Source organism: Rousettus aegyptiacus, unplaced genomic scaffold, assembly GCF_014176215.1.
Source record: "Rousettus aegyptiacus isolate mRouAeg1 unplaced genomic scaffold, mRouAeg1.p scaffold_m13_p_3, whole genome shotgun sequence".
Classification (NCBI taxonomy): Eukaryota; Metazoa; Chordata; class Mammalia; order Chiroptera; family Pteropodidae; genus Rousettus; species Rousettus aegyptiacus.
The window spans coordinates 151,532,702-151,555,234 of NW_023416306.1; the positions used below are offsets into that span (position 1 = coordinate 151,532,702).

The 22,533-nt window shown below is 47.5% G+C and overlaps 1 protein-coding gene across 9 annotated transcripts in view; it reads right to left on the minus strand.

Annotated features, from left to right (window-relative positions):
- DPF3 (double PHD fingers 3) overlaps positions 1–22,533 on the minus strand; it is a 245,508-nt gene that overhangs the window by 110,970 nt on the left and 112,005 nt on the right. For all 9 annotated transcript variants that reach the window (XM_036218138.1, XM_036218137.1, XM_036218141.1 and 6 more), the window contains exons 3-4: positions 20,836–20,943; positions 3,739–3,866 (exon numbers count right to left, since the gene is read on the minus strand). In XM_036218138.1, coding sequence (XP_036074031.1) covers positions 3,739–3,866; positions 20,836–20,943 — 236 coding nt within the window. The remainder of the gene's footprint in view (positions 1–3,738; positions 3,867–20,835; positions 20,944–22,533) is intronic.

Sequence of the window (22,533 nt, forward strand, 5' to 3'; positions counted from 1 at the left end):
GAGGAGGCAGAAATCCCTAACAAAGGTTGCACTCAGGGCACAGGAAGCAGAGAGTGCATCCGGTATGGGGAGTAAAGGGCAGGGGTGTTCAGCTGGACATGCAGCTGACGCCCCGGTAACACACTTGCATCCCCCCTCCAAGGACATTATCTGGAAAGTAAACACATTTTAAAATAACTTTTCTCGCTGTTACTTTAAACAGTCTTTATGGTGATGATAACAATGGTTTGTAGTGGTGCTTTTAAAAAAAAGAAAAAGGAATTCCTCTTTATTTAAAGACTCCATTTTCTTAGGCCTGGAAAACTATAAAAATCTCCTGATTTCCCTCTTTCTGCTTTTGGCCCTCCTTCCAGTCTCCTCTCCAAGCAGGGACCAAAGAGATCCTGATCCTGATGAAACACAAATTCACTGTCCTGAATGAAGGCCTCCATATGGTTTCCTTTTTCGCTTCCCATGAAATCAAGAGCCTCTTCCATGTCCTGGGAGGCTAAAGCGGTCTGCTCCCCACCCCCACCCCTCCAACTCCATCCTGGGCTCGTCTCTCCCTGGCACTGTGCTCCAGCCACACCGGCCTTCTGTCTGTTCTTGCAACACAGCAAACTCAGACCTATCTTGACGGCCACAAGCAAACTGTTCCTCTGCTCAGAAAGCTCTTCCCTAGGATCCTTACTTTGCTGGCTCCTTCTCATCCCATAGGACTGAGGTTAAATCCCTGTCTTCCCCTAGGATACTACCTAGAATCCGTTCCTCTTCTTATTCTGAATCTTCACACTCTGTTCTTTTCCCGGCATTGACCCTGAAATGCGATTAATTCTGTTTGTTTACTTGCTTTCTGTCTGTATGCCACTCCGGAATATAAGTATAAGTGGACAGAACAGGTCTCTCCTGGCTTCTCTGTTTCCCTAGAATGCCTGCTCAGAGGAAGCACTCAGTAAACTTTGGTTGAATGAATGAAAAAATTAATAAAACTGTCCATTTACTACATGTTTACTTTATTTTAATAATCAAGCCAATAAAGACACATAAACTCATTTGGCTTATGGCCCCGGTTTCAGCCCCAAGCTCTGTACTTTGCAGACATTCAGTTTACATCAGGGATGATGGTGATGATGATTCCACAGCGACAACCCACATACTGGCCCAATGCTGCCTAAGAAGAACTCGAACTCACTGTCAGCTTTAAAGGGAAAAGTCTACCTGTCACTAGAGCATGAAGACTTCCGGGAAATGGTTCCATACCATTCACTGATGAAGTCACATTACATTAAATGAGCAATATAAATGTGACAGATGTTGACTCCAAAGGTCTGAAGGTCCAAAAATGGGGGGTCCTCCCACAAGAAGATATATGAATAGCGAAAACAATTTTTCAAATTTTTAAAGTACTAGATACCCTAAATGTCAGAGACAAGAAGAGATCCCTCCAGCTGTGGGGGGATCAAGAAAGGCCTCATGGGGAAGATGGCTTTGGAGCAGAGCCTAAAAGATGGGTAGAATTGATACACATGGAGATGGAAGAAAGGTACATCAGATAAAGGGCCCAGCATGACCAAAGGCGCAGAGGGAAGAAGGCTGAGGAGTAGAGAAAGCAAAGGACTAGTGGGAAATAAGCCTGGAATCTAGGTTAGGAGCAGAGAGAAGAGGCCCAGGAAGGTCACACTCATCATTTCAGATTTATTTAGTAGAAAACAAAAGTGTTTTAGCTAAGCTTTTTAGCACGGGGGTAGCACAAGCAGACCTTTGTTTCAGGATAAAAAGGTCAATTAAAGTAGGCTATGTTGAAGAGGAGAAGGACTGGAGATGGGGTAACTCAATAAATATTTATTCTGCACCTACTATGTGCCAGGCATTGTTTGGATGCTTGAGATATTTAAGTGCGCAAGACAGACAAAGACTCCTGCCCTTGAGGAGTTTACATTCAATTGCAAGAAAAGAGAAAACATATAAAGTATGTTAGATGGTGATAAGAGCTGGGGCGGGGGGGGGGGGGCGGGGAAGGGAAGGAAAGCAGCGTCCAAGACTCAGGGTTGCTGGCGGTGGGCAGGGTACAGGACAGCTGTATTACATACAATGGCCAGGATGCCTCCGAGAGAAGAGATAGAAGCAAAAACTCGAAGAAGATGAAGTAGAGAGACAACAGGCTATCTGGCGAGGGACTTGGCCAGCAGAGAAAACAGCCAGAGCAAAGCTCAAGTGCCTGGTGTATCCAGGAGCAGCACAAAGAGGCCACGGTACCTAGAGCAGCATGCGAGGGGGAAAGAGGAAGCACCGAGTCGTCAAAGAGAGGGAGGAGGACCTTGACCTTCACTCTGGAGGAACAGGAGCCCAGGCAGAGCTCTGAGCACAGGAATGACAGGCTCCGACTTAAGTTTTAAAAGGCTCCCTCCCAGCCATGAGCAGGGGGATCATTCAGAAAGCCACTGCAACAGTTCAGACAGGAGATCAGAGTTGCTTAGACCAGGGTAGTCACGGTGGATATGGTGAGAAGGGGCTACGCTCTGGATTTACGGTGCAGGCACAGTCCACAGGATTCCTGATGAATTGGATGTTGAGTGTGAGAGAAAGACGGGCATTGAAGATGACCCCAGTTGTGTCAGACAAATAAAGGTGGCCGTCAATAAGGATCTGTACTGGGGCTGTAGCTCCGTGAAGTCGAGGAAGGAACAACTGTAAGCCATGCCGTGACAACTAAATGGAAAAAGACTTGACCATTCATCTGAACACAGGAATGGCGGAGAAAGAAGCCAGGCTGACCGATTCATTCAACATCTTTCTTGAGACGGGACTCTGCTGGGCATACGCAAGGCCCGAGGGTGAACGCGACAGCATGGTCTCCGATTCGATGGAACTCACAGACTGGCAATGCTTATGAAGCCAACCAAACATCCAGCTGATAGTAATTTAATGATAATGTTAGTAAATTAATGTATAAATATTCAATTGGATATAAAGATAACAAATGTATAATATGTCAAATGTATAAAACATGACATTTAACATAAACTATGAATTTATTATAAATGTAATTTAATTTTAATAATTATATTTCACGACTGATACTGTTATTCGATATTTGTTTACTTAACATTATTACAATACTCTGCCAACCACCGTGGTCAACTGTGGGGATTGCTGAATAGATAAGGAATGGTTAGAACACACGTCATAATCCTGTGTGGTGTGAGCGTCCCAGCGTGAACAGAGGCTAGTGAGCACAAGGGACAGAAGCCACCAAACCTGCCTGGGGAGTGATCTCTGAACTGGCTCTGAGGAAGGAATAGAGGGTGCTATGAAAGGGCCAAGGGAACTAGAGCAGAGGATGGGGTGGGAGGCAGGGGGCAGGGGTGAGGGGTGAGGGGTGAGGCAGGGACTCATGTGACACCAGCCGATGCAGACAACCCTGGGGTTTCAAGCCCAGAATGCGCGGCCTGTTCACTCCATCTGTTTTGCTAACCACTAGGCCCCCAGCACCTAGCAGGCTCAAAACACACATTTTGAGTACATAAATAGGGAGATCAAGGAAGAGGGACGAATTTGAGGGGAACAATGACTTCTTCTGGGAGACATGTTAAATCAGAAAAAAAAAATCTGTAAGCTTCCTGCAACGGTACCACAAGGCAGTTTGAGATGCAGCCCTGGCCCTTGAGAAGAGGACCCAAGCTGGCACAGGAGGTCTGGACAGACCCCGGCAATGCTCAGGGGGTGCCCCCCCACCCCCGCCCTGGGACACAGAAATACCTGTATTTCCTGGATGCTTTCCTCCTCTCTGGCGTCCACCTTCTTCTCAACCCCCTCGCCGCGGAGCAAGGCTTCCAGTGTGGTGCTCTCGGAGGTGAACCCGTCCTTCTTCAGGGGCAGCTCCACTTCTGAACAATAAGGACAGAAAAGCAGGGTCAGGCCACTAGAAGCAGGAGAAACAGGAGGGGCAGAAGAGATGACCTTTGAGGGCATGCAGGAACCAGAGCTCCTGGGTAGGGCTCAAGACAACCTGCGCTCTCTCCTCTGGGTGGAACAGGACACTGGAGTTGAGTCCAGCTTTTCTGACTTTGGCCCACGATCCCAGAGATAGATTCCTACCCTGGCTGCTGCTCCTTCAGAGACAGCAGAGGCAGAGCAGAAAGGGCACCAAATGGACATGGAGTCATATGGCCTAGGCCTCAGTCCTGCTTCTGCCACTCTCTGGCCCTGGGACTTTCGGCAAGGTGGGCAAGGTGCTCAAGGACCCCAGAGCCTTTTTTTGCATTTACAACGTGAGGATAACAATGTCAAGCACCCCCACAAGGCCATTTTGTGTGGTACAAATGTGTTCCTTTACATTAAAGTGCTTTGAAAACTCTACAGCAATACGCCAATGCTGGCCTCACCGCTTATTATGCTCTCCCTCTAGCCCAGCTCTTGAGTGGCAACTCTATGACCTCCCCTTGGCCATGCTGGCTTCCCGGCTTTAGTTTGCTCCGTGAAGAGTTATTTCAGTCTCAGTTGAGGCTGTTCCCATCAACTTACCGAGGAAGCGAAGTCCTCTAAAACCAAGGCGGGAGAAAGAGTGGGAGCAGATGCCTAACGAGCCCCAGATCAGCAGCTGGGAGCTGCAGTGCCTGCACACTAGGGCACTTTTTCTGCAGACATCAAGAGTTTGATTGGCTACTGGGGCTTGAGTCCTGGAGCCAACTGAGGAATGGCAGCCAGAGTCGGCCCTGCCCAAGAGAGAGACTAGAGAGAAGATGAACCCCTTTTTCAATGTGTCCCCCACGCTCCTAACCCAAAGGAGGGTTGATTTATTTTTGTTTTTCATTAAAAACAGAAACCTCAGGTACAGGTGATCATTCTGGATTCACTAGAAAATATTCCTCTGATCCAGTACCTCATACCCCTGTCCCTAACGATTAGATGTATAGTCCCCGCCTCGATCAGAGACGATGGGTGCAAGAATATGAGAGAATGACGCCCTGGTAAACAGTCAGGGAAATTAAATGGCCCGTTCGGAAGGGGGTTTGAGGGATTCGTGTGCGGATTATTTACAGAGGTATGGGCAGAAGGGAACAACATGGAATGGTGAAGCACCCCAGGGGAGTTAACGGCAGGGAGCCATTACCACTTCTATTCCTGGAGGGACAGACGAACCTGGAGAGAGCGCCATAGCGGAGCTCCCTGGTAGGAGCTGTGACTTGCAGCAGAGGAGCCCAGCCCCTATGAGCTCCTGGAGGAGACAGCAAGGCATGGGGACACGTAGCCTAACCTTCCTCTCCTTCCATCCTCATCCTCCTGCTCTGCCCTCCCACTGGCCAACCTCAGCCAGAAGCCAAAGAGCAAGAGAGCCCCATGGAAGCAGCCTACTAAGGTCAGCTTCCTGGGACCCAGGGCAGTGTAACAGACGAAGAGTGGATCCGGGAAAGTAAATGAAAATAACAAGCACAATCAAGCCCTGCTCCACTGGGCTTTATTCTGACTCAGCTGAACTCTACCTACCCTGTCCATCTCCTCCACCAGAACAAGATGCGGGCTGACCAGTCCACAAGGAAGGTGTGCTGGCATCCAATTAAAACTGAAGAAACGCACACCCCTGGTGGCCAGTCCCCAGAAGAAGGTGGGAAGCAGAAACAGTATCTAAAGTACCGTAAGAGACAAGGTCTTTGGGGATCTCTCTCACCAAAAAAGTTAAGCAGAGGAACCATCTCCATCCATCGAGAAGCACTACCACCAAATCAACCACCTCTGAAATTCATCCATCCATCCTAGTCGTTCTACAAATATTTATGAGTACCTGCTATGTGTCAACTGCTGTGCAGGAACGAGGCACATAAGGAGGTGAACCAAATAAAGACAGTCCTGGCCTTTAGGTGGTTTGCGATCTAAAGAGACAATCACTAAATACTAAAAAGAAAATAAATATGTAATTACAAATAGTCATAAGCGCTATGGAGGAAAACAAAAGAATGAAATGTGAGGGAAGAATAAGACGGCAGGGCAGGGCAGGGGGAGGGGTGTCTGCTTAAGTTCGGGAGATCAGGGAAGACCCGTGTGGTGAGTTACATTGAAGCTGGGTGTCAGAAAAATAGCCAACTGTCTGCTTTAATGAGTTCAAAGTGTGCAACTTCAGAGCCTGTTCCGATGACATATTACTCTTCCTCCCAAGTCAGAAAAGGCTTCCAAATGTCAAATTAAAACAATTAAAGTGTGTCCCTTTATGTCCTACCCTCAGTCAAAAGAGAAAAGACAGCTGGTCACCATCCCTCAAATTTATAATACTCATTCATATATATATTTGAAGTTCATATTTTAGTATCCCCTTAGCCTTCTCAACACCAAATAAATCCTATTTCCAGAATTGCACGTTTTAGTGCTAAAAAATGCCTTACAGACCAACTGCTTTAATCACCTCATTTTATAAATGAGTCACCTGAGGCTCAGAGAAGTAACATCACTGAAAGTCACACAGTAGGGCAAGAATGCAATCAACCAAACGATCTTTTCTAAACACCATTAAGATCATGACGAGGACCTGGCTTGTCACGTCCTTCCTAGTAGTTTGTAGGCCCAGGCTGAGCGCTACTGGGCGTTGCCGTGTTTGTATACGTGCAGGGAGCTTGGCACATAGCAAACGTTCCAAATGTGGCAGCTGTTATTGCTCTGCATCGCTTAATCCCCGCCACCATCCAAGAGATGCGTACAGTCGTCCCATTTCACAGATGCGGACACTGCATCTTGGGTATAGAACGTGCTTAATATCACACAAAGTCCAGCCTTCACCCCAAGCAGCCTCCAGAATCCATTCACATAATTTCTAAGTTGTGCAAACGTCACCTTGCCTCTCTTTGGGCCTCCCATGAAAAGTCTTTTTCCACATCTTTGTGCATTTCCATTGCCTTCCTAGAATCTCATCATAGTTTTCACATTTTGAGAGAAAAGGCAGATCTCTGCTGAGGCTAGGTCTGTGTCACCGTTGTGGGCTCCACGCTACCTGAATGTCCCTGTGCGGTGGCATTCACCTTTGCTGCAACAGCGCTGACTCCACACAGAGGTTTTCACCAACTGAACTTCCTCCTCCTTCTCCTGCTCCTTCCTCCTCCCCCAATAAATACTCCTCCATCCTACTTTCCCATAATTCAATCTACTCTCTTGGTCCTCTGGTCCTTTACCAGATGGGCACAATGGAAGAATCAAGAGGGGAAAGGGGGAATAGTGAAATAGCTTCCCTACATGCAAAGAGCTCGAAGAGACCTCCAATAGAATCTAGAACTCAATCCCTTAATGAGGAAAGTGGAGCACAGAAAGAGGAGACCTCCCCAGGGTCACAGAAAAATTTAGTGGCATCATTCTTGCCTAATGACCAAGATATTTAATTGACTCACAGAAGTTCTGCTTTCAGGTGGCCCTTGGAGTCAAACCATAACCTTGCCATATGTTAGTTGAGGGACCATAGGCTAGTTACTTAAATCTCTAAGTTTCTGATTCCTTTGGTGTTAAGTGGGGATGATCATAGTATCTATTTCACAGTGTTGGTGTGAGAATTAACAAGGTAATACACTGTGTAAAGAAAACTTGGGGAAAAAAGAAGTAGTGTGCGAAATAGTGAAAAACGAGGCTTATCAATTTTTGTTTTGTTTTCTATTCATAACTTAAGATTCAAAATTAGATCATATATTAAATCAAAGAACCTGAGATGTTCTGAGTGCCCTATAGATGTTATATATTATTAGTATTATCAAAGTTTGAATAATTCTGATTTTAATGGTATAGCCTCACTGTCCAATTGAAATATAATGTAAGCTACTTAGATAATTTTAAACTTTCTAGAAGCCACAGGTTAAAAAGAGAAACAGGTGCAACTAATTTTAATAATATGTTTTCTCTAACCCAATATATCCAAAATACTATCATTTCAACATGCAATCAATATAAAACGTATTAATGTAATATTTTCCATTCTTTTATTTGCATTAAGTCTTCAAAATCTGGTGTGCCTTTTACACTCATAGTACATCTCGATTCAGATCAGCCACATTTCAAGTGTTCCATAGCCACATGTAGTTAGTGGCTGCTGTATTTGTGCAGGTTTACAGCACTGAAAGTAATATTCACTATGATTTTGCTTCCAAAAAAATGGAAGGACGTTAAATATGGTTCTAAATGTTGCCTTCTTAATACTCGGCCATGCACCATTCCAGGACAGCATTCTCACTGACCACTGGCAAACCCTAGTTTCAAAGCACTATGGGTATGGCTTGCAAGGTCAGAGTGACAGGCTAACCAGTGCCCTCTCAACAAACCAGCACAGGGTGTGTTCACTGGCTCCTAACCACAGGAGGTCCCAGAGTGAAGGGAAAAAGAAGGTAACAGGTTCAAACTCTTGTACAATATATATCCTAGACACGCTTCTTATTGAGCTCCGAGGGGTTTCATTGATTCAGTTTTACTCTAATACATTTCATCTGGATGTAGGATTTAGTAATTCTTTAAGAAGTGGACTCATTTTGAACCTCGCACAAATTTGGGGACCACATAACCTGACGGGAGCCATCAAACCTTTAACATTAAAAGAAAATGGTCCAAAACACACACATAATTCATCTTTAAATTAGCCTGATTTTATACACATGGTTATAAACCCACGGATCGTTACTCTCTCCAGAGCAGCAGCAGCTGTCACCCAAGCCAGCTGCCTCCCTGGGCCCCCGTAAGCAGCTCTGCCTCCACTTCTAATTGGGAACAGAGATACTCCTTGGGTGACTTCCAGCACGATCCATCACACCAGAGACAGCTTCTGTGCAAACCGAAGCAAATCGGTTTCCAAATAAGAAAAAAAACCTCTTAGACAAACAAGGATTGAAGCATAGAAAGTCTTTTTTAAAAAAGAAAGGAAGGAAGGAAGGAAAGAAGAAAGAAAAAGCACAAATAAAAGCAAAGGGGAAATAAAAAGAAAGAAAATCATCAGTGAAGAGCAGAGGCTCGCTTCTCCCTAGGGCTATGAACAGGGTGGACAGGGCAGCATCCTCCTGGATGGAGATCAAAGCCACAGGCTTTGGACTCAGGTGCCCCAAGTCTGCCACCCAATGCACCAAAAGCATAGCTTCCACTGGGCTGTCGGAGCCACTGAGCTCATTAACAGGATGCAGGCAAAATGAGCCCGAAAGTGCAACATGGGAACACAGTGAGTAATTAAATCCCAGGTCATTTAAAAATGCAAACGCCTGGATGTCACAGGCTCATGGAGCCTCTGACTCCTCATGTGTTTTTTGGCTCAGGACAGTGGACCAGGAACCTGCAAGTCATATATGGATTATAATAAAATATGCCATATAAAAAACAGATTAAGACAGGTCTTCTTTGGGGAAATATACAAAGAGAGGAGCTGTCTGTTAGCTGTCGAGTTTGCAAGAGATACCATCTTTCGGGAGGCTGTGCTCTGCCAACAGACAGACTCCCCCAAGGGAAATTGCGGTGAAACACCCCGACAAGGCACATCCATCCGTCCATCCATCACGGGCTCTCTGATGCAGGGGCCTGGAGATAGAGTTATGGTGCAAAAGGGAGGGAGAAATCCCACAGACAATGGCAGACGATCCTCCTGCTATATCATAAGTGCTCACACTTTTTTTTTTTTTTTTTTTACCTGCCTCCAGTTTTTCTTTAAAATTACAAATGTGCAGTTTTCTCTCTGGTGCTTATTGTTTTGAAGAATTAAACTTATCACATTTCCTTGGATTTATACATCAACTTACACCAAGGGGCAAGGAGCTTAAGAATCATTATTTCATTGATCCCCATCAGACTCTCAGACTCATAGGGAGGGAAATGGGGTGGCGGGGAGGGATATTGTTATCTCCCACTCCACAAGGGAGAGACTGGGAGGACCAAAGCCCTGATTTCCTGAGATGGTGACAGGCCCAGGAATCCGTCTGCTCATTTCTCAGGGATGCCACATTATTGGATGCATTTGACTCTCTGTTTTGTGATTCACGATGCTCAAAATAGGTAAGGTTCACACTGAGGACCCATCACCCAGGTGGCACCCTACAGGACCTTGTTACTACTTGTTTCAGAATCCCAGGATATCCACACAACAAGAGGGTTCATCATAGATCCAAATGGCCTCGGGTTCCCGCACCCTACTGTACCTACCCACCCACCCATAAGCTGACACAGAGGTCAGAACCTCAGAGGAGCTTTCCCCAATCCCCGAGATGCAAACACACCCACGCTGCTAAAGGAAGATCACCACTGGGCTGGCCAGCAGACCAAGCAGATGCAGCTTAGCAGGATGGTAGGGAGGGGGAGGACGATGGGAATGGACTGAGTGGTAAAATAGTTCAAGGGGATAGAGATAACTGGAAATTACAAGAGGCTGCTTTGGGGTGAAGAGTCAGCTCCAGTACCCTAAACACACACTTGGTCTTGACCTCTTCATCCACAGAACTGGGAGAACGAAGCACACTTCCCAGTGTTATTATGGAGCCAGATGAGATTGTGGATACTACAGAGTGCCGGGTACAAAGGGGGGATAGGGGTACCCCATATGAGCTCCCTTCTTGTTGCCCCTACAGTCTCCCTCTTCTTGCACTTCTTGGCAAACTCCTCAACCTCTGACACTCTCAGACCAGGAGGCACAGTGAGGCACAGCTTCCCCCAGCCTAGGCAGGGGCCCAGGAAGAATGGAGGCAAAGAGGCTAAGACCAGAGCATAGAGGAGGCTGAGGACGAAGCGCAGTTCGAAGGCCTAGATGCTGGGCCCTGCGTCATTTCTCAGGCGGGCACTGTCCTGCAGATTTGGAAATCACAGCAGAACCACATGGAAGATGCCTTGCTCTATTCATTTACTTGACAAATAATTATTAAGCACTTACTATGTGCCAAGCTCTGTTCTAGGTACTGGGGACACAGCTATGAACCAAAGGGACGAAAGTCCCTGCCTCACCGATATTACTAGTAGGAGAGAAACAAGGCATAAAATAAACATTCCAGGCAGAGAAGCCATTCCTGCAAAGGCCCATCTGCCTGGAGCACAGTGAGCCAGCGGGAAGAGGAGGAACCCAGTTCGGAGTTACAGGGGCTGTGGAGGGCCGTGTGGCCATTGTGAAAATGTTGGCTTCTACTCTGAGTGCGATCAGAAGCCACTGGAGGTTTCGAGCAAAGAACGACATGATGATGCCTGTATTTTAACAGGATCACTCTGAAAACATCTGAAGGAGAGTGAGGGCAGACATGGGAAACCCAAATAGAAGTGACTACAATACTTTATGTGGACGTCCACCAATGAGCTCAGCCCGGTGCTTAGGAGAGAGGGCTGCGCATGACACAGCAAGCCCTACCTTCATGGCACTTACATCTTGGTCGTCAGATCCACCCAGGAGGCAGTACGTGTTGGAGAGCAGTCCCCTCGCCCCTGAGCAGGGGGCATCCCCAACAAAGCGAACAGGACAGAGGCCAGGTGCTAAAGAGCAAAAGTATACAGCCACACCAGTGGAGGGAGTCCACGGAGAAATGGTTTTCTAGAAGAAGGTGGACCAGCCTATGCCGAGGGCAATAGAAAAGACCCAACCAGACTGGCCGGCCTAGCGTACTATGGTGTTAACAAAGGCAGGGAGGAAACCTTCCCAGTTTATCTCTGCCCTGGGCAACAGAAGCCAGAGAGCTGAGTTCTGGGACACAGGGGTGAGCTTGTGCAAGCTGTGGTTCTGGGAAAGGTGGGTCCCAGATTTTCTCTCCTCAATGTAGAAGATACCAGACTTGGGGCTCTGGAAAGACTCGAAGGCACATGTGTTCCCATTCTGAGCCAGACAGCACACACCCAGCTGGGCAGTAAGCTGCCTGCGAAGAGTGCATCGTGCACTGCTGGTGCTGGGGACAGGGACAGTATTGGCAGAGACCCCCTCAGCCAACCCGGCAGTGCAGCACAGAGGGGGCATCACAGCGCCTCCTCACGCTTGCCAAGTCCTCAGCTCCACCGTCCCGCACAACTCTTGGAATAACCCGGCGCTGCCATGCTGCGTTTTACAAATGAAAAAACAAAGGCCAGAGTGGTTAGATAACTACCCAAAATCACACAGCCAGTGGGTGGAAGGGTCTGAACTTCAGCCCAGGCCTGTGACCCCCGTTCGGTATCTTTTCTCCTGCAGAGCACAGCCATAGTGCTTACCAAAGAGAGGCAAACCAGCAAAACTGGGCCAGGCCCCATAGGCCAGGCTGGGAACTGGATGAGAAGGCCAGGTCAGCTCCTGAAAGCTTCTCCTCGCTGGCTCAGTCTCCCTCATCTGTAAAATGGGAGTGATGCGAGCTAAGCCGTGTTCTTCGGGCTTGAAATCAAACACCAGAAACCTTTCTTTTTTCCTTTAATAAATCTTTCCTGTCCACCTACTATGTGGCAAACCTACTATGTGCTGGATGCTAGGAATACAGATAAAAAAAAACAAAACAGGTGGGCCCCTGCCCTCAAAGTATGCTTCTTCCAGTGCAGAGAGAGACAAGGGAACAGGCGGTGGTGTAACAGGGCAATTCCTCAGTCTTACAACCCAGGCCCTCAACGTGGTCCGGCTGGGTCCGACTGCAAAACAGGACCGTGGAAACTGCAGCAAGCTGCCCGGCCATTTCTTTCGCCAGGCCGAGCTCTAAGGCTCCTGTGGAACAGAAGCAGTGCCAAGGAGGCTCAGGCTCAGTCCCCCAGACCCAGCTTCTTTCCCCTGACTGCCAGGAAGGCAAAAAAAAAAAAAAAAAAAAAAAAATCAAACGGTCATGACATGAAGCGGGGGCTGCAGTGGCCTACCCACCTCTCCTCCACTCTCCTCCTCATGAGGCCAACAAGAGCTGAAGAAGCTGCTGTTGCAGGCCTCCAGGATGGATGGCTGCAGGCTCTGACACTGCAGGAAAGAGATAAATGACTGGTCATTTCCCCCTGATGCACTTGAAGGCATCCATTCTCCCAGCCGTACCAAGCTCAGGCAACCCCCCGCGCAGAGACAGATAAGCACTGACAGATGGGGGTGGGAGCCGGAGCGTCCTTCCCCCTCAGAAGGACACAGCCAGATTCCTCTGTGGGCCAGGAGAAGGTCGCGTTGTCCATTGGCTCACACCTGGCTAGGGGCTCCACGGGTCTCCTCCTTCGCCTCCCCCCATCTCGCCCACTCCCGCCTGGCTCATCCCTGAGAGGAGCACACAGGAGGGGGTGGGGGGGGGGCAGAGGGAGCCAGCTGACAGGCTCATCAATCTCCAGCTACATGCTTGGTGCATCGGCGTTCCTTAAGTTGTTCCCGGACTGGGAGGGTGCTGGAAGAGTCGGGGGGACTGTCTTGAGGAGAAGCGAAATCACGCAGAACATCAGAGAGCAAATGGTGGAAGAAGCCTGGAGACTATTAAAATGTGGGCCATGTACAAAAGCAGTAGGGAACTAATTAAGATGCAGGATTTTCAAAAGCTGGGGAAGTTGGCCGCAGCCTGCTCCCATCTGTAGAGTTCTGGCAGTTCAGTGCAGTAGGGACAGCACCCTAGGCGAGCAAAGCAGGCCTCCCCAGCCCTGTCTAAGCAGGCGGGACACAGGCTCTCTGTCTGGACCGCTGCTTGGGGGGGCACCCCTCTGAGGGTCCCTGTGACTTGTCGTTGGCTGGCTATGGCACCCTCTGCTTTGGGGCATCCCAGGCTCCCGTCTCTTCAGGGTCCCTTCCCTTCAGGGTCCCTTCCCTACTGTTCATGTTTCCCCAACGATGTGTGGTGGGGTGTGATTACCCTGGTCAGTTATCTCCAGTCACTCAGTGGCTGCCAAAAAAAAAAAAAGGGGGGGCGGGGGGAAGAGAAAGAACCAGAATTCTATTCCTGGTGGCCCTCCCCCCTGTCACCCTTGAATTCGGCAAGGGTGGCAAAGAGCTGTGCTGCTCCCCGAGTGTCTTGGAGCAGAGGGATTCACAAGACCTCAGGGGGCAGAATGAACATCTATTGTAAAAGCCCTTCTGGTCTGAGAGCACCAGATGAATGTTTGTTGGGTCCTGGAGCAACACGGCGCGGATTCCAACAGGCTCCTCCTTGGGTTCCTTCCTTGGCTTCACCACTGATGTCCCCTGGGAAATTAACTTCCTAATTCAGTGCCATGGTGCCCCAACCTCTGAAGCAAAGATAAAATCTGCCCTAGACTGTGGAGACCAAAATGTCCAGGGTTGGAAGATACTAAATTGATCTAAGCAGATGATCTAAGCATTTAATCCAAAGGAGACAAAAGTAAAAGTTTGTTCGCAGCCTCTTTCTTTTTTCATTCAAATAAAAAAAAAAAAAGTGGGGGAGAGTTAAAGGTCTCTTTTCTAATCAGCTGGCTTTTGCCCAACATCTGTCCTGCTTCAGGGCCCTCTGGTGGATATTTACTACCCACCTTTCTCTCCTGCCAACTCGGCTCTCCCTTTGCAAGGACAGAACTTCATTCTTGGGGAAATGGTCCAGGGGAGGCCACTCTCTGGCACCAGGCCCCTGCCCCAGTCTTCATGTTGCATGAATTGCGATGGCTGTCCCGTGAAACACCTTGCATTAGCCTCTGCAGCCAAGTGCAAGCTGCAGAGAACACTAAACTCCATTGTTAGTCAGTGGAGAGAAATAATGTTGTGTGTGTCGTCCTTCAGACTCTCAGGCAAGTAGGAGGTTGCGAGATATTTATTCAAGACTCAGTGGAGGGGTGATGCTAGGCGTGAGAAGTCCAGGGACACCGAGAATGCCTCCCGATTCCAAAGAGCTCTCCCTGGCTCTCAGCTCCATCCTACCCCCACACAGACACATTTTTATTTTCAGCACGTAGTATAGAAACATAGGCAAAATGGCATATTCGCAGTGAGAGATGGGATGGGGACGGCAGGACTGGGGTGTGCTCCATAAGTGTATAATCTAACCCAGGAACAAATAACCAAAGAGCAGCCACGATCTGGCTCCCCACGCCCTATCCTGCAATGTCTACTCAGCCCAGATGATCTCTGTGCTTTGGGGGCTCAATCAGAAGTGGAGGGTTCTGCAGCCCTGTCCTCAGACCTTCTCCTAGATCCCACAAGATTCCTGAATGTACACCCCTCCATCCCTTTGCCGTGACCAGGCTTCCTGACAGAGCTCTCGGCTCTGCAGACCTGAGGTCAAGGACAACTCTAACCCCCATTACACCCTGGCTTTTGTTGCTGAAAGCTGCCTGCCACTGGCTAGACTCAGGCAGGGACACAAAGGAAGACAGGAGGGACAGGCTGAGTGTTGGCATGATAAATTGCTTGTGGCATCTCATTATCCATGGAAGGGTCTGACATGGAAGGAAACTCATGCCCTGAGACAATTCTGCTCCAGGCCAGTGCCCCCCGTCTCTCACAGATCAGGGGAACTCTGTTCCCTTTCCCTCAAGGAGATGAGGGTGCTAACTGAGCCTGACCAAGGGAGGCTCCAAGAGTCATAGACATAACTAGATTCCTGGAGCTTGTCAAGGGTGGTTCTGGAGAGTATAATTAACCCAGGGTGTACATTCAGGAATCTTGTGGGATCTAGGAGAAGGTCTGAGGACAGGGCTGCAGAACCCTCCACTTCTGATTGAGCCCCCAAAGCACAGAGATCATCTGGGCTGAGTAGACATTGCAGGATAGGGAGTGGGGAGCCAGATCGTGGCTGCTCTTTGGTTATTTGTTCCTGGGTTAAATTACACACTTATAACCAGGGGGTGGGAGGGAAGAGAGGGCACAGGGAGGGCATTACGGGACTGGGTGGTAGACGGGTGCCGAGAGTTGCATGGGTCATTTGTTGGTTTTCTTTCGACATCAATTCAGTCTTCTAGTTTCCATAAATGTAAAGAGATTTGGTCCAGGATGAACAAATTGACTATCAACTTTCAGCAAGGTTTGTCCAAAGAGTATGATACATAATACTGTGCAAACAGCTTTTTCTCTTTCTACTTAACAATATACCTTGGATATCTTTCCATTTTTTTCTACTCGTTCCTTTAAAAGACAAAATAGTATTCCATTTCATGAATGTACTGTGTATTTAACTAGTCCCCTGTCAACAAGCCTTCTGGTTGTTTCCACTCTGTGCTGTTCTTGTTACAAATGATGCCACAGTGGACAACCTTATACACTGTGATAAATATATATATATATTTATCAGATAAATTCTTAGCAACAGAATTTCTAGGTCAAGGGGCATGTGCTTTTTAAATACTGACACGTTCTATGCAGTGATCTTCATAAAGGTTTTTATCCCCAATTCCACTACAGCTGGTAAGAGAGCAGATCCCTAGCCTCTCTTCCCTCCATCTCTGTTTCCTTGAACTGCTCCTCTGTCCCTGGGAAGGTTGGCCCCGTGCACCCAGGTGACTGCTTCCACCTACTAGGGATTTGCAGCAAGTTCTCCAGGGACTCTGACCAATGGCTCTACCCTGAGTCACACTCAGAAGTACCAACCGAAAACCTAGTTCTCTCTGAACCCAAATCAAATGGAATGAAAATAAGAAACAGTCGTTTAAAAATATTGTCCCAGTCAACACTGTGCTTGGGAAAGATACACTCCAAAAAAATGAAAAAGGTCTTTTCATCTGGAAACTGTGCATTTTATAAATAATGAGGGCAGAGGCACTGGAAAGGGGGCTGAGATCCAGCCTGTGCTGTACTAATCCACCAGAAGGAGCTTCGTATTGTTAACGTCCACCCAGAGGGGGCGCCCTCTTCCAAGGCGCTCTATGAGCCAGCTGAGGCCCTGAAAGAAGGCATTTTTCTGAAATTTTGGCTCATATGAAAAATTCAAATGCATATGCGTGTTGCCTCCAGGAAGAGAGTGACACATTTCTTTGTGCGGCTTCAGGTTCTCCCGGTGGGCCCCGACGGTTTGAGGTCCAAGGCTGACGTTCCTCACCAGTGACTTCTGGGCACTCCCCTGGCATCTTGATTCACAACCTGCAGTCTCAGCGGGTGTGGTGGTACATCCTGAAAGCCAGGCCACACCCGGCCCGGTGGTACAGACTCAGGACAGGAAATGGACATGACATACATCTGGCCCAAGGCTTTGAGGTTTTGTTTTTGTTTTTAGTAATCTCAGTAGGAGGTCTGATCACCCAAATCCAGCAACATTAGTCTGAGAAGTAGTTCTGTCATTAGAAAAGTTGTTTATTCCCGCCCTGAGCTGTCTGTTGTTTCTCAGAGCCTGGGCGCTGGCCTGGAGAATGAGCCTGTCTCAGGCGAACTCAGTTTAGTGGGGATCTTTTCTCCACCTAGGGATATGGCTATGTCTCGGAGGGCCCATTCTTGACAAGGCTGGCATTTATCTTTCCAGAGAGGGGTCCTCCCACAGGACCTTTGGCCATCCCAGAGCCTGGTCCTTTACCACCTGAGACCTGGAACAGCCACCTCAGCCTCTGCCCCAAGCCTGAAAGCAGAGAACCAGGAAACCTTTCAAATGATCACAGACACACGCACCATGTGCTAATGAGCACCTGCTACAGCAAACCGCAAGCCCTAGGCTTCTTTTCCCTCTCCACAAATGTCATGGCTGGCCCAACGACACAGCATGTGCAAAGCCAGCTGTGACCTTAGCTGCTCTGCTCCACATTCAGCCACTGTGAGGCCAGTGTGCCCAATGCAAACACCTACAGATAGAAGAACCACATAATCATACATATAGCTTCTTGTCCCAGACCCACTAACAGTGAGACTGTGGTTCTCGGATACAAGAACAACATAATAAACTTAAGCTTTGTCTGCAACCTGCTTTCACAGACCTGTAAAATGGGCTTACACCACTTTTACTCCTTCCTTCCCTCCCTGCCTCCCAGGGCCGTGGTAAGGACCAAAGGCAGTGTTATAAGTGAAAAAGCTTTGTTAAGAGCATTGTAAACTACACTGTGCTGATCAGACACTGGTGATGATGATGACGACAATGACGATGATGACGATGTAATCAGAGCACCCTATCTCCTGGTGGCAGTGTTGGTAGGACTGTCATAAACCCCACCAGCTAATCACGGTCTTTCCAGGGACTTCTCTGCCATAGCCACTGAAGAGGACTTGCCTTTCTGCTGGGTGTGGAGAGTGCTGGGGCTGCTAGTGACCATCTGCCTGACCCATGAGAAGGGAGTATTAGAAGGTGGAAAGAGAGACACAGAGCCCTCACTGCAATGCTTGGGCCCCTGGATACAGCTATACCTGAAGCTAGAGCAACTCTCAAATTTACTGTTACATGAACTAACTTCCCTTTGTTTGCTAAGCTTGTTTGATTTGACAGTCTGACATTTATAACTGAAAGAATTCCAACTACCTCTTGGATACATTTTAATAATTAATGTATATTTCTTTTATAAACAAAGTTTTCAAAGAAAAAGGCCTTGTTAAAGTTTCTTTAAATTAGTATACCTATCAGCAGCATGAGCAAACAGAAAAAGCATTGAACAGAGAAATCAAGCAATCTGGATTCTCTGCTGTTTCTCAGAGAAATTGCTGTGTGACTTTTAGGGTCTCAATACCTCTCTGGACCTCAGTACAATAAAGAATTGAAATTAATGATATCTGAGGTATTTTACCATGCCAAACATCTTTGATTCTATAACAGGCAATTCAATTAGTCTGACATAAAGTATTCTTAATAAAGACATTTAATATAAATGTCAATAATGAAGACTTTAAAAAGAATAAAGACTAACGATTTAAAATTACTGCCAAGCATTTACAATAAAAGTCTTTATGTTAACAAATTACATGTGAGATGTCTTCATATATATGCTAACTATTCACTGCATCATTGGGTTAAATTGAAAAAATCGGAAACAAAAATTGGGATCAGCCTGGTTAAATAAGTTGTGATACATTCATATAATGGAATATTGTGTAATTGTAAAAAAAAAAAAAAGGAATGAGGAAACTCTTTATATACTTACATGGCCAATGCCTGAGGCACATTTTTAAATGGAAAGGGCAAAATTCAAGGTGGCCGTGCTGTGTAAAAAGAGGAGGGGAAGGTCACGCAGATGTAATTGCTGGTGTGCGCGCAGACTATCTCCTGAAGAATCTCACAACACTGGTGCCGATGACTGCCTCTTTAGAGAGTCCTATTTTCCACCATGTAATATATCCTTTTCATCTTTGGAATGTCAAAACATGTAACTGTATATTACCTATCGAAATTTCTTAAAGTGTCTAATAAAAAGAAAGGGCAAATACTACCACACAGGGCTGGTTTGATTTTCATGATGAACCTGCAAGGCCAGCTCGGAATCCCAAGTACCACATTGTGCCGACTGACAGACGGGGGAAATGTACGCAGAGCACTCGCACCACGGAGACACACCCAACCAGCGGCAAATACTTGAATAACACTCCCCCTGAGGGTCCACACAGCCAACCGGGCTTGGGCTCAGCCTCCCGCTATGGCACCTACTGCAAAGGTCTGAAAGAGGTGAAATTAAACTGGTCTCGGTAAGGATCAAACCGGGGTACCTCATCAGTCGTCCATGCCACTCCCAAGACACTAGGACCAATAAATCTGGAACAAGGAAGGAGGGAGCCCCCACCTTCAAAGGAAATTGTCCATACCAACATTTGTTTGTGCTTAATAAAGAAATGGAGCTGATGCGGCGTCGTGCCATGCCGAAATGTGGTCTGGCCACTGTGAGTCTTCCAGACCAATGTTTCTCAAACTTCAATGTACATTCTGGAAATGCAGTCCTGGGGATGTGAGAAAATGCCGATTCTGACTCAGCAGGTCTGGGGGAGACCCGAGATTCTATATTTCTACCAAGCTCCCAGGTGATACCCATGCTGGTGGTCAAGACCATATTTTTAGTATAGTTCTAGAACCACACTGACCAAAATAGACACCACTATCCCCTTGTGACAACTGAGCACTTGAGATGTGGCTAGTCCACAATGAAATGTCCTGAAAGTACAAAAAAAAATACACGCTAGAATTCAAAAACAACATACAAAAAAGGTAAAATATCACGTTTGTAAATGTTTATATTGATTACATCCTGAAATGATATTATTTTTGATATTTTGGGTTAAATAGAACCTATTATTAAAAGCAGAGATTTTACAGAGAAAACATAGCCCAAGGGGCCAATGCGGAAAGGGAGGAGTGAGGCTGGGTCTGCACAGCTTTGATGACAATGGGAGAGAACATGCTCGCTCTGCATTTGCTCCTCTCAACAGCACTTTTCTCACCACCCTGAGTCACATTCCCAGGCGCCCCCAAAACCAGAGGTTCCCTTACAGCTAAAGCCTCGGGGCAATCACTTGGCTTTGCTCCAACCCAGCCACAGGTCTGAAGATAGCCATCTAGTCAAAAATGCAATAACAGATCAGTCATCAAGAAAACCAACCAATTCCTTCTGCATGGCCACTAAGCTGTCAGCATCACCCACACGCAAATTTTGAACTCAAACTCTTCCATTTCCATGTCCAGGATGGGTTCTATTTTTAGTGACTGGCCCTTTTCTGTGAGATGCTCCAGGAGTTTGTTCACAGTAAGGAAGGAAGATGGTATACAGCAACCTGAAACCACGGGACGGTATCGCCCAACCCAAAGAGCTGTGACTCCTTCTGCTCTGTTGGGAAAGTAATTCATCCTGGGCTTATTCCCACTCTGCACCTACTTCCTTTAATTCCCCTGAGATGGCAAGAGGGAGATAAAAGGAAGGGGAAGACATGAGACATCCAGAGGGGAGGGAGGCTAGGGTGAGCACATGGACATGTTGACACACGAGAGCAGGCACACCTCTGAGCACCACACGGGCCTGTTCTTCCTCCTGGAAAACTCTGCTCTACAGACAAAGGAGCAAAGCCCCCATGTCCTGGGCCAGCCCGGTGCTCCCCACCTCTCCCATTATGGACCCAGCCAAGCTCCAGAGGGTACTGACCAGGTTTTATTTCCAGCAGCCGCAGCTTTGGGTCCTCAGGCGGGTGCAATCGTCTCTTCTTACGCCAGCAGCGGGCAGGGTATGTGTACAGCTGACCAGGGGCAAGGCCTGTGGACAGAGTCAGTGTAAAGGTTAAAGGCTCCACCCTGTCTAACCCTCTCATTCACAGTCAGAGGAAGCTGAAGCCTAGAGAGGTGAAGAGACTTGTCAAGGTCACACAGCTGGTAGATGGCAGAGCTGAGGCAGAATCTAGGTGATCTGACCCCAGGACTCTTGCTCTGTGTGTCTCGGTAAGCCCATGCCAAAAAGAGCCATGACTGTTACCGAAGCTGGTTCTTTCTCCTGACCTAAAGAGAAGATCAAAGGGACCTGCGGACCACAAGACAGACCTTTCCAAATTCAACCTCACTGCAGTATTTCCAAAGCAGTGGATCTCCAGCTACTGCCCATCAACTATCTCTCTGTCCAGGTCAAGCAGGTTCCCATCAAGGTGGAGCAGCAGAAGTCAGTCTGCCTATCTATGGGCAGCCTAGATTGGAAAACATTACAAAGAAACAGGATTGAGAAGCCAGATCTCCTACCTACTGGCTTCCTCTACCCACTGCTAGCCGTTGGCAGCTCACAGAAGCCAAAGGGAGCCCTGTATAACCCCCATCAGAATCTAAGCCTGCTCTGGTGACCAGGCTCCATGCCTAGAGAGCCAGCATACCTGTATATCCCTGCCCATCTGACCGGGCCTTACAGAAAGAAATGGACAGTCCTGTGGCTGGGCTTGTACAACACACTGTCTCCCAACAAGAGTCACCATCTAGATTTGGCCTTCAGCACCAAAGGTCCATAACAGCAGCATCATCTGTCATGCCAAGTAATCTATGAGGACTCTTCTTGCTCATCGGGCAACACTCTTGTGGCTCCGATGACTGACACACAGTGTGGCAACCAGAGGCCTCGAAGGAACGTGGACTCCGCACACTAGATGGTCTATTCCCAGAGAAAAGGACAGGGGGTAGAGGCTGAGGGGAGAAGGAGAAGGGCTTAAGACTGGTTAGGTGATTTGCAGACTAAAAAGACTGCCTAATGCACCCCAAAACAAACCAGCACGCCAACCAACCCACCCTGCTGAAGCGAAAAGCCTAGCAATGACAGGGGCTTTGTCTTGTTCACGTCAGCATCCCTAGAACCAGAACTTTGCCTGACGCACAGAAGAATCGAACAGAATATCTGCTGAATGAATGAATGAATGAATGAACTCCAGTTCTACTTTCATTGGATTCCATCTTCTGTGGATCAATGTGATATGTGACAACTGTTAGATGCAGGTAGCCTCACATGAGAGGGTTACTTCCTAAGCCTCTAACCATGGGGTTCAGAAAGCATTGGGATTCTATTCCCATTTGTCTGGCTCTTGGGGGCCTTTAAAAGTCAAGAAGGAAACTGGCTTATTTTTCCTTTTACCTTTTGCAGAGAAAATGAACAACAGTTTCCTTGCTGTATGCCCATTCATTCGTTTTTCATTTTTACTAGTCATCACTACCCACTTACTCGTTTGGTTCCAAAGCAGAGGCAACCATTCTAGCACCAAAGGAACCAAAATTTTCGAATTCTTTATGAGCTGTTTTATTTTTCATTACAAAGCTGCTCTCACAGGTCACGAGGCTGTGAACAAATGGAAAGTCCCTTCCCCTCTCCTTCTGATTC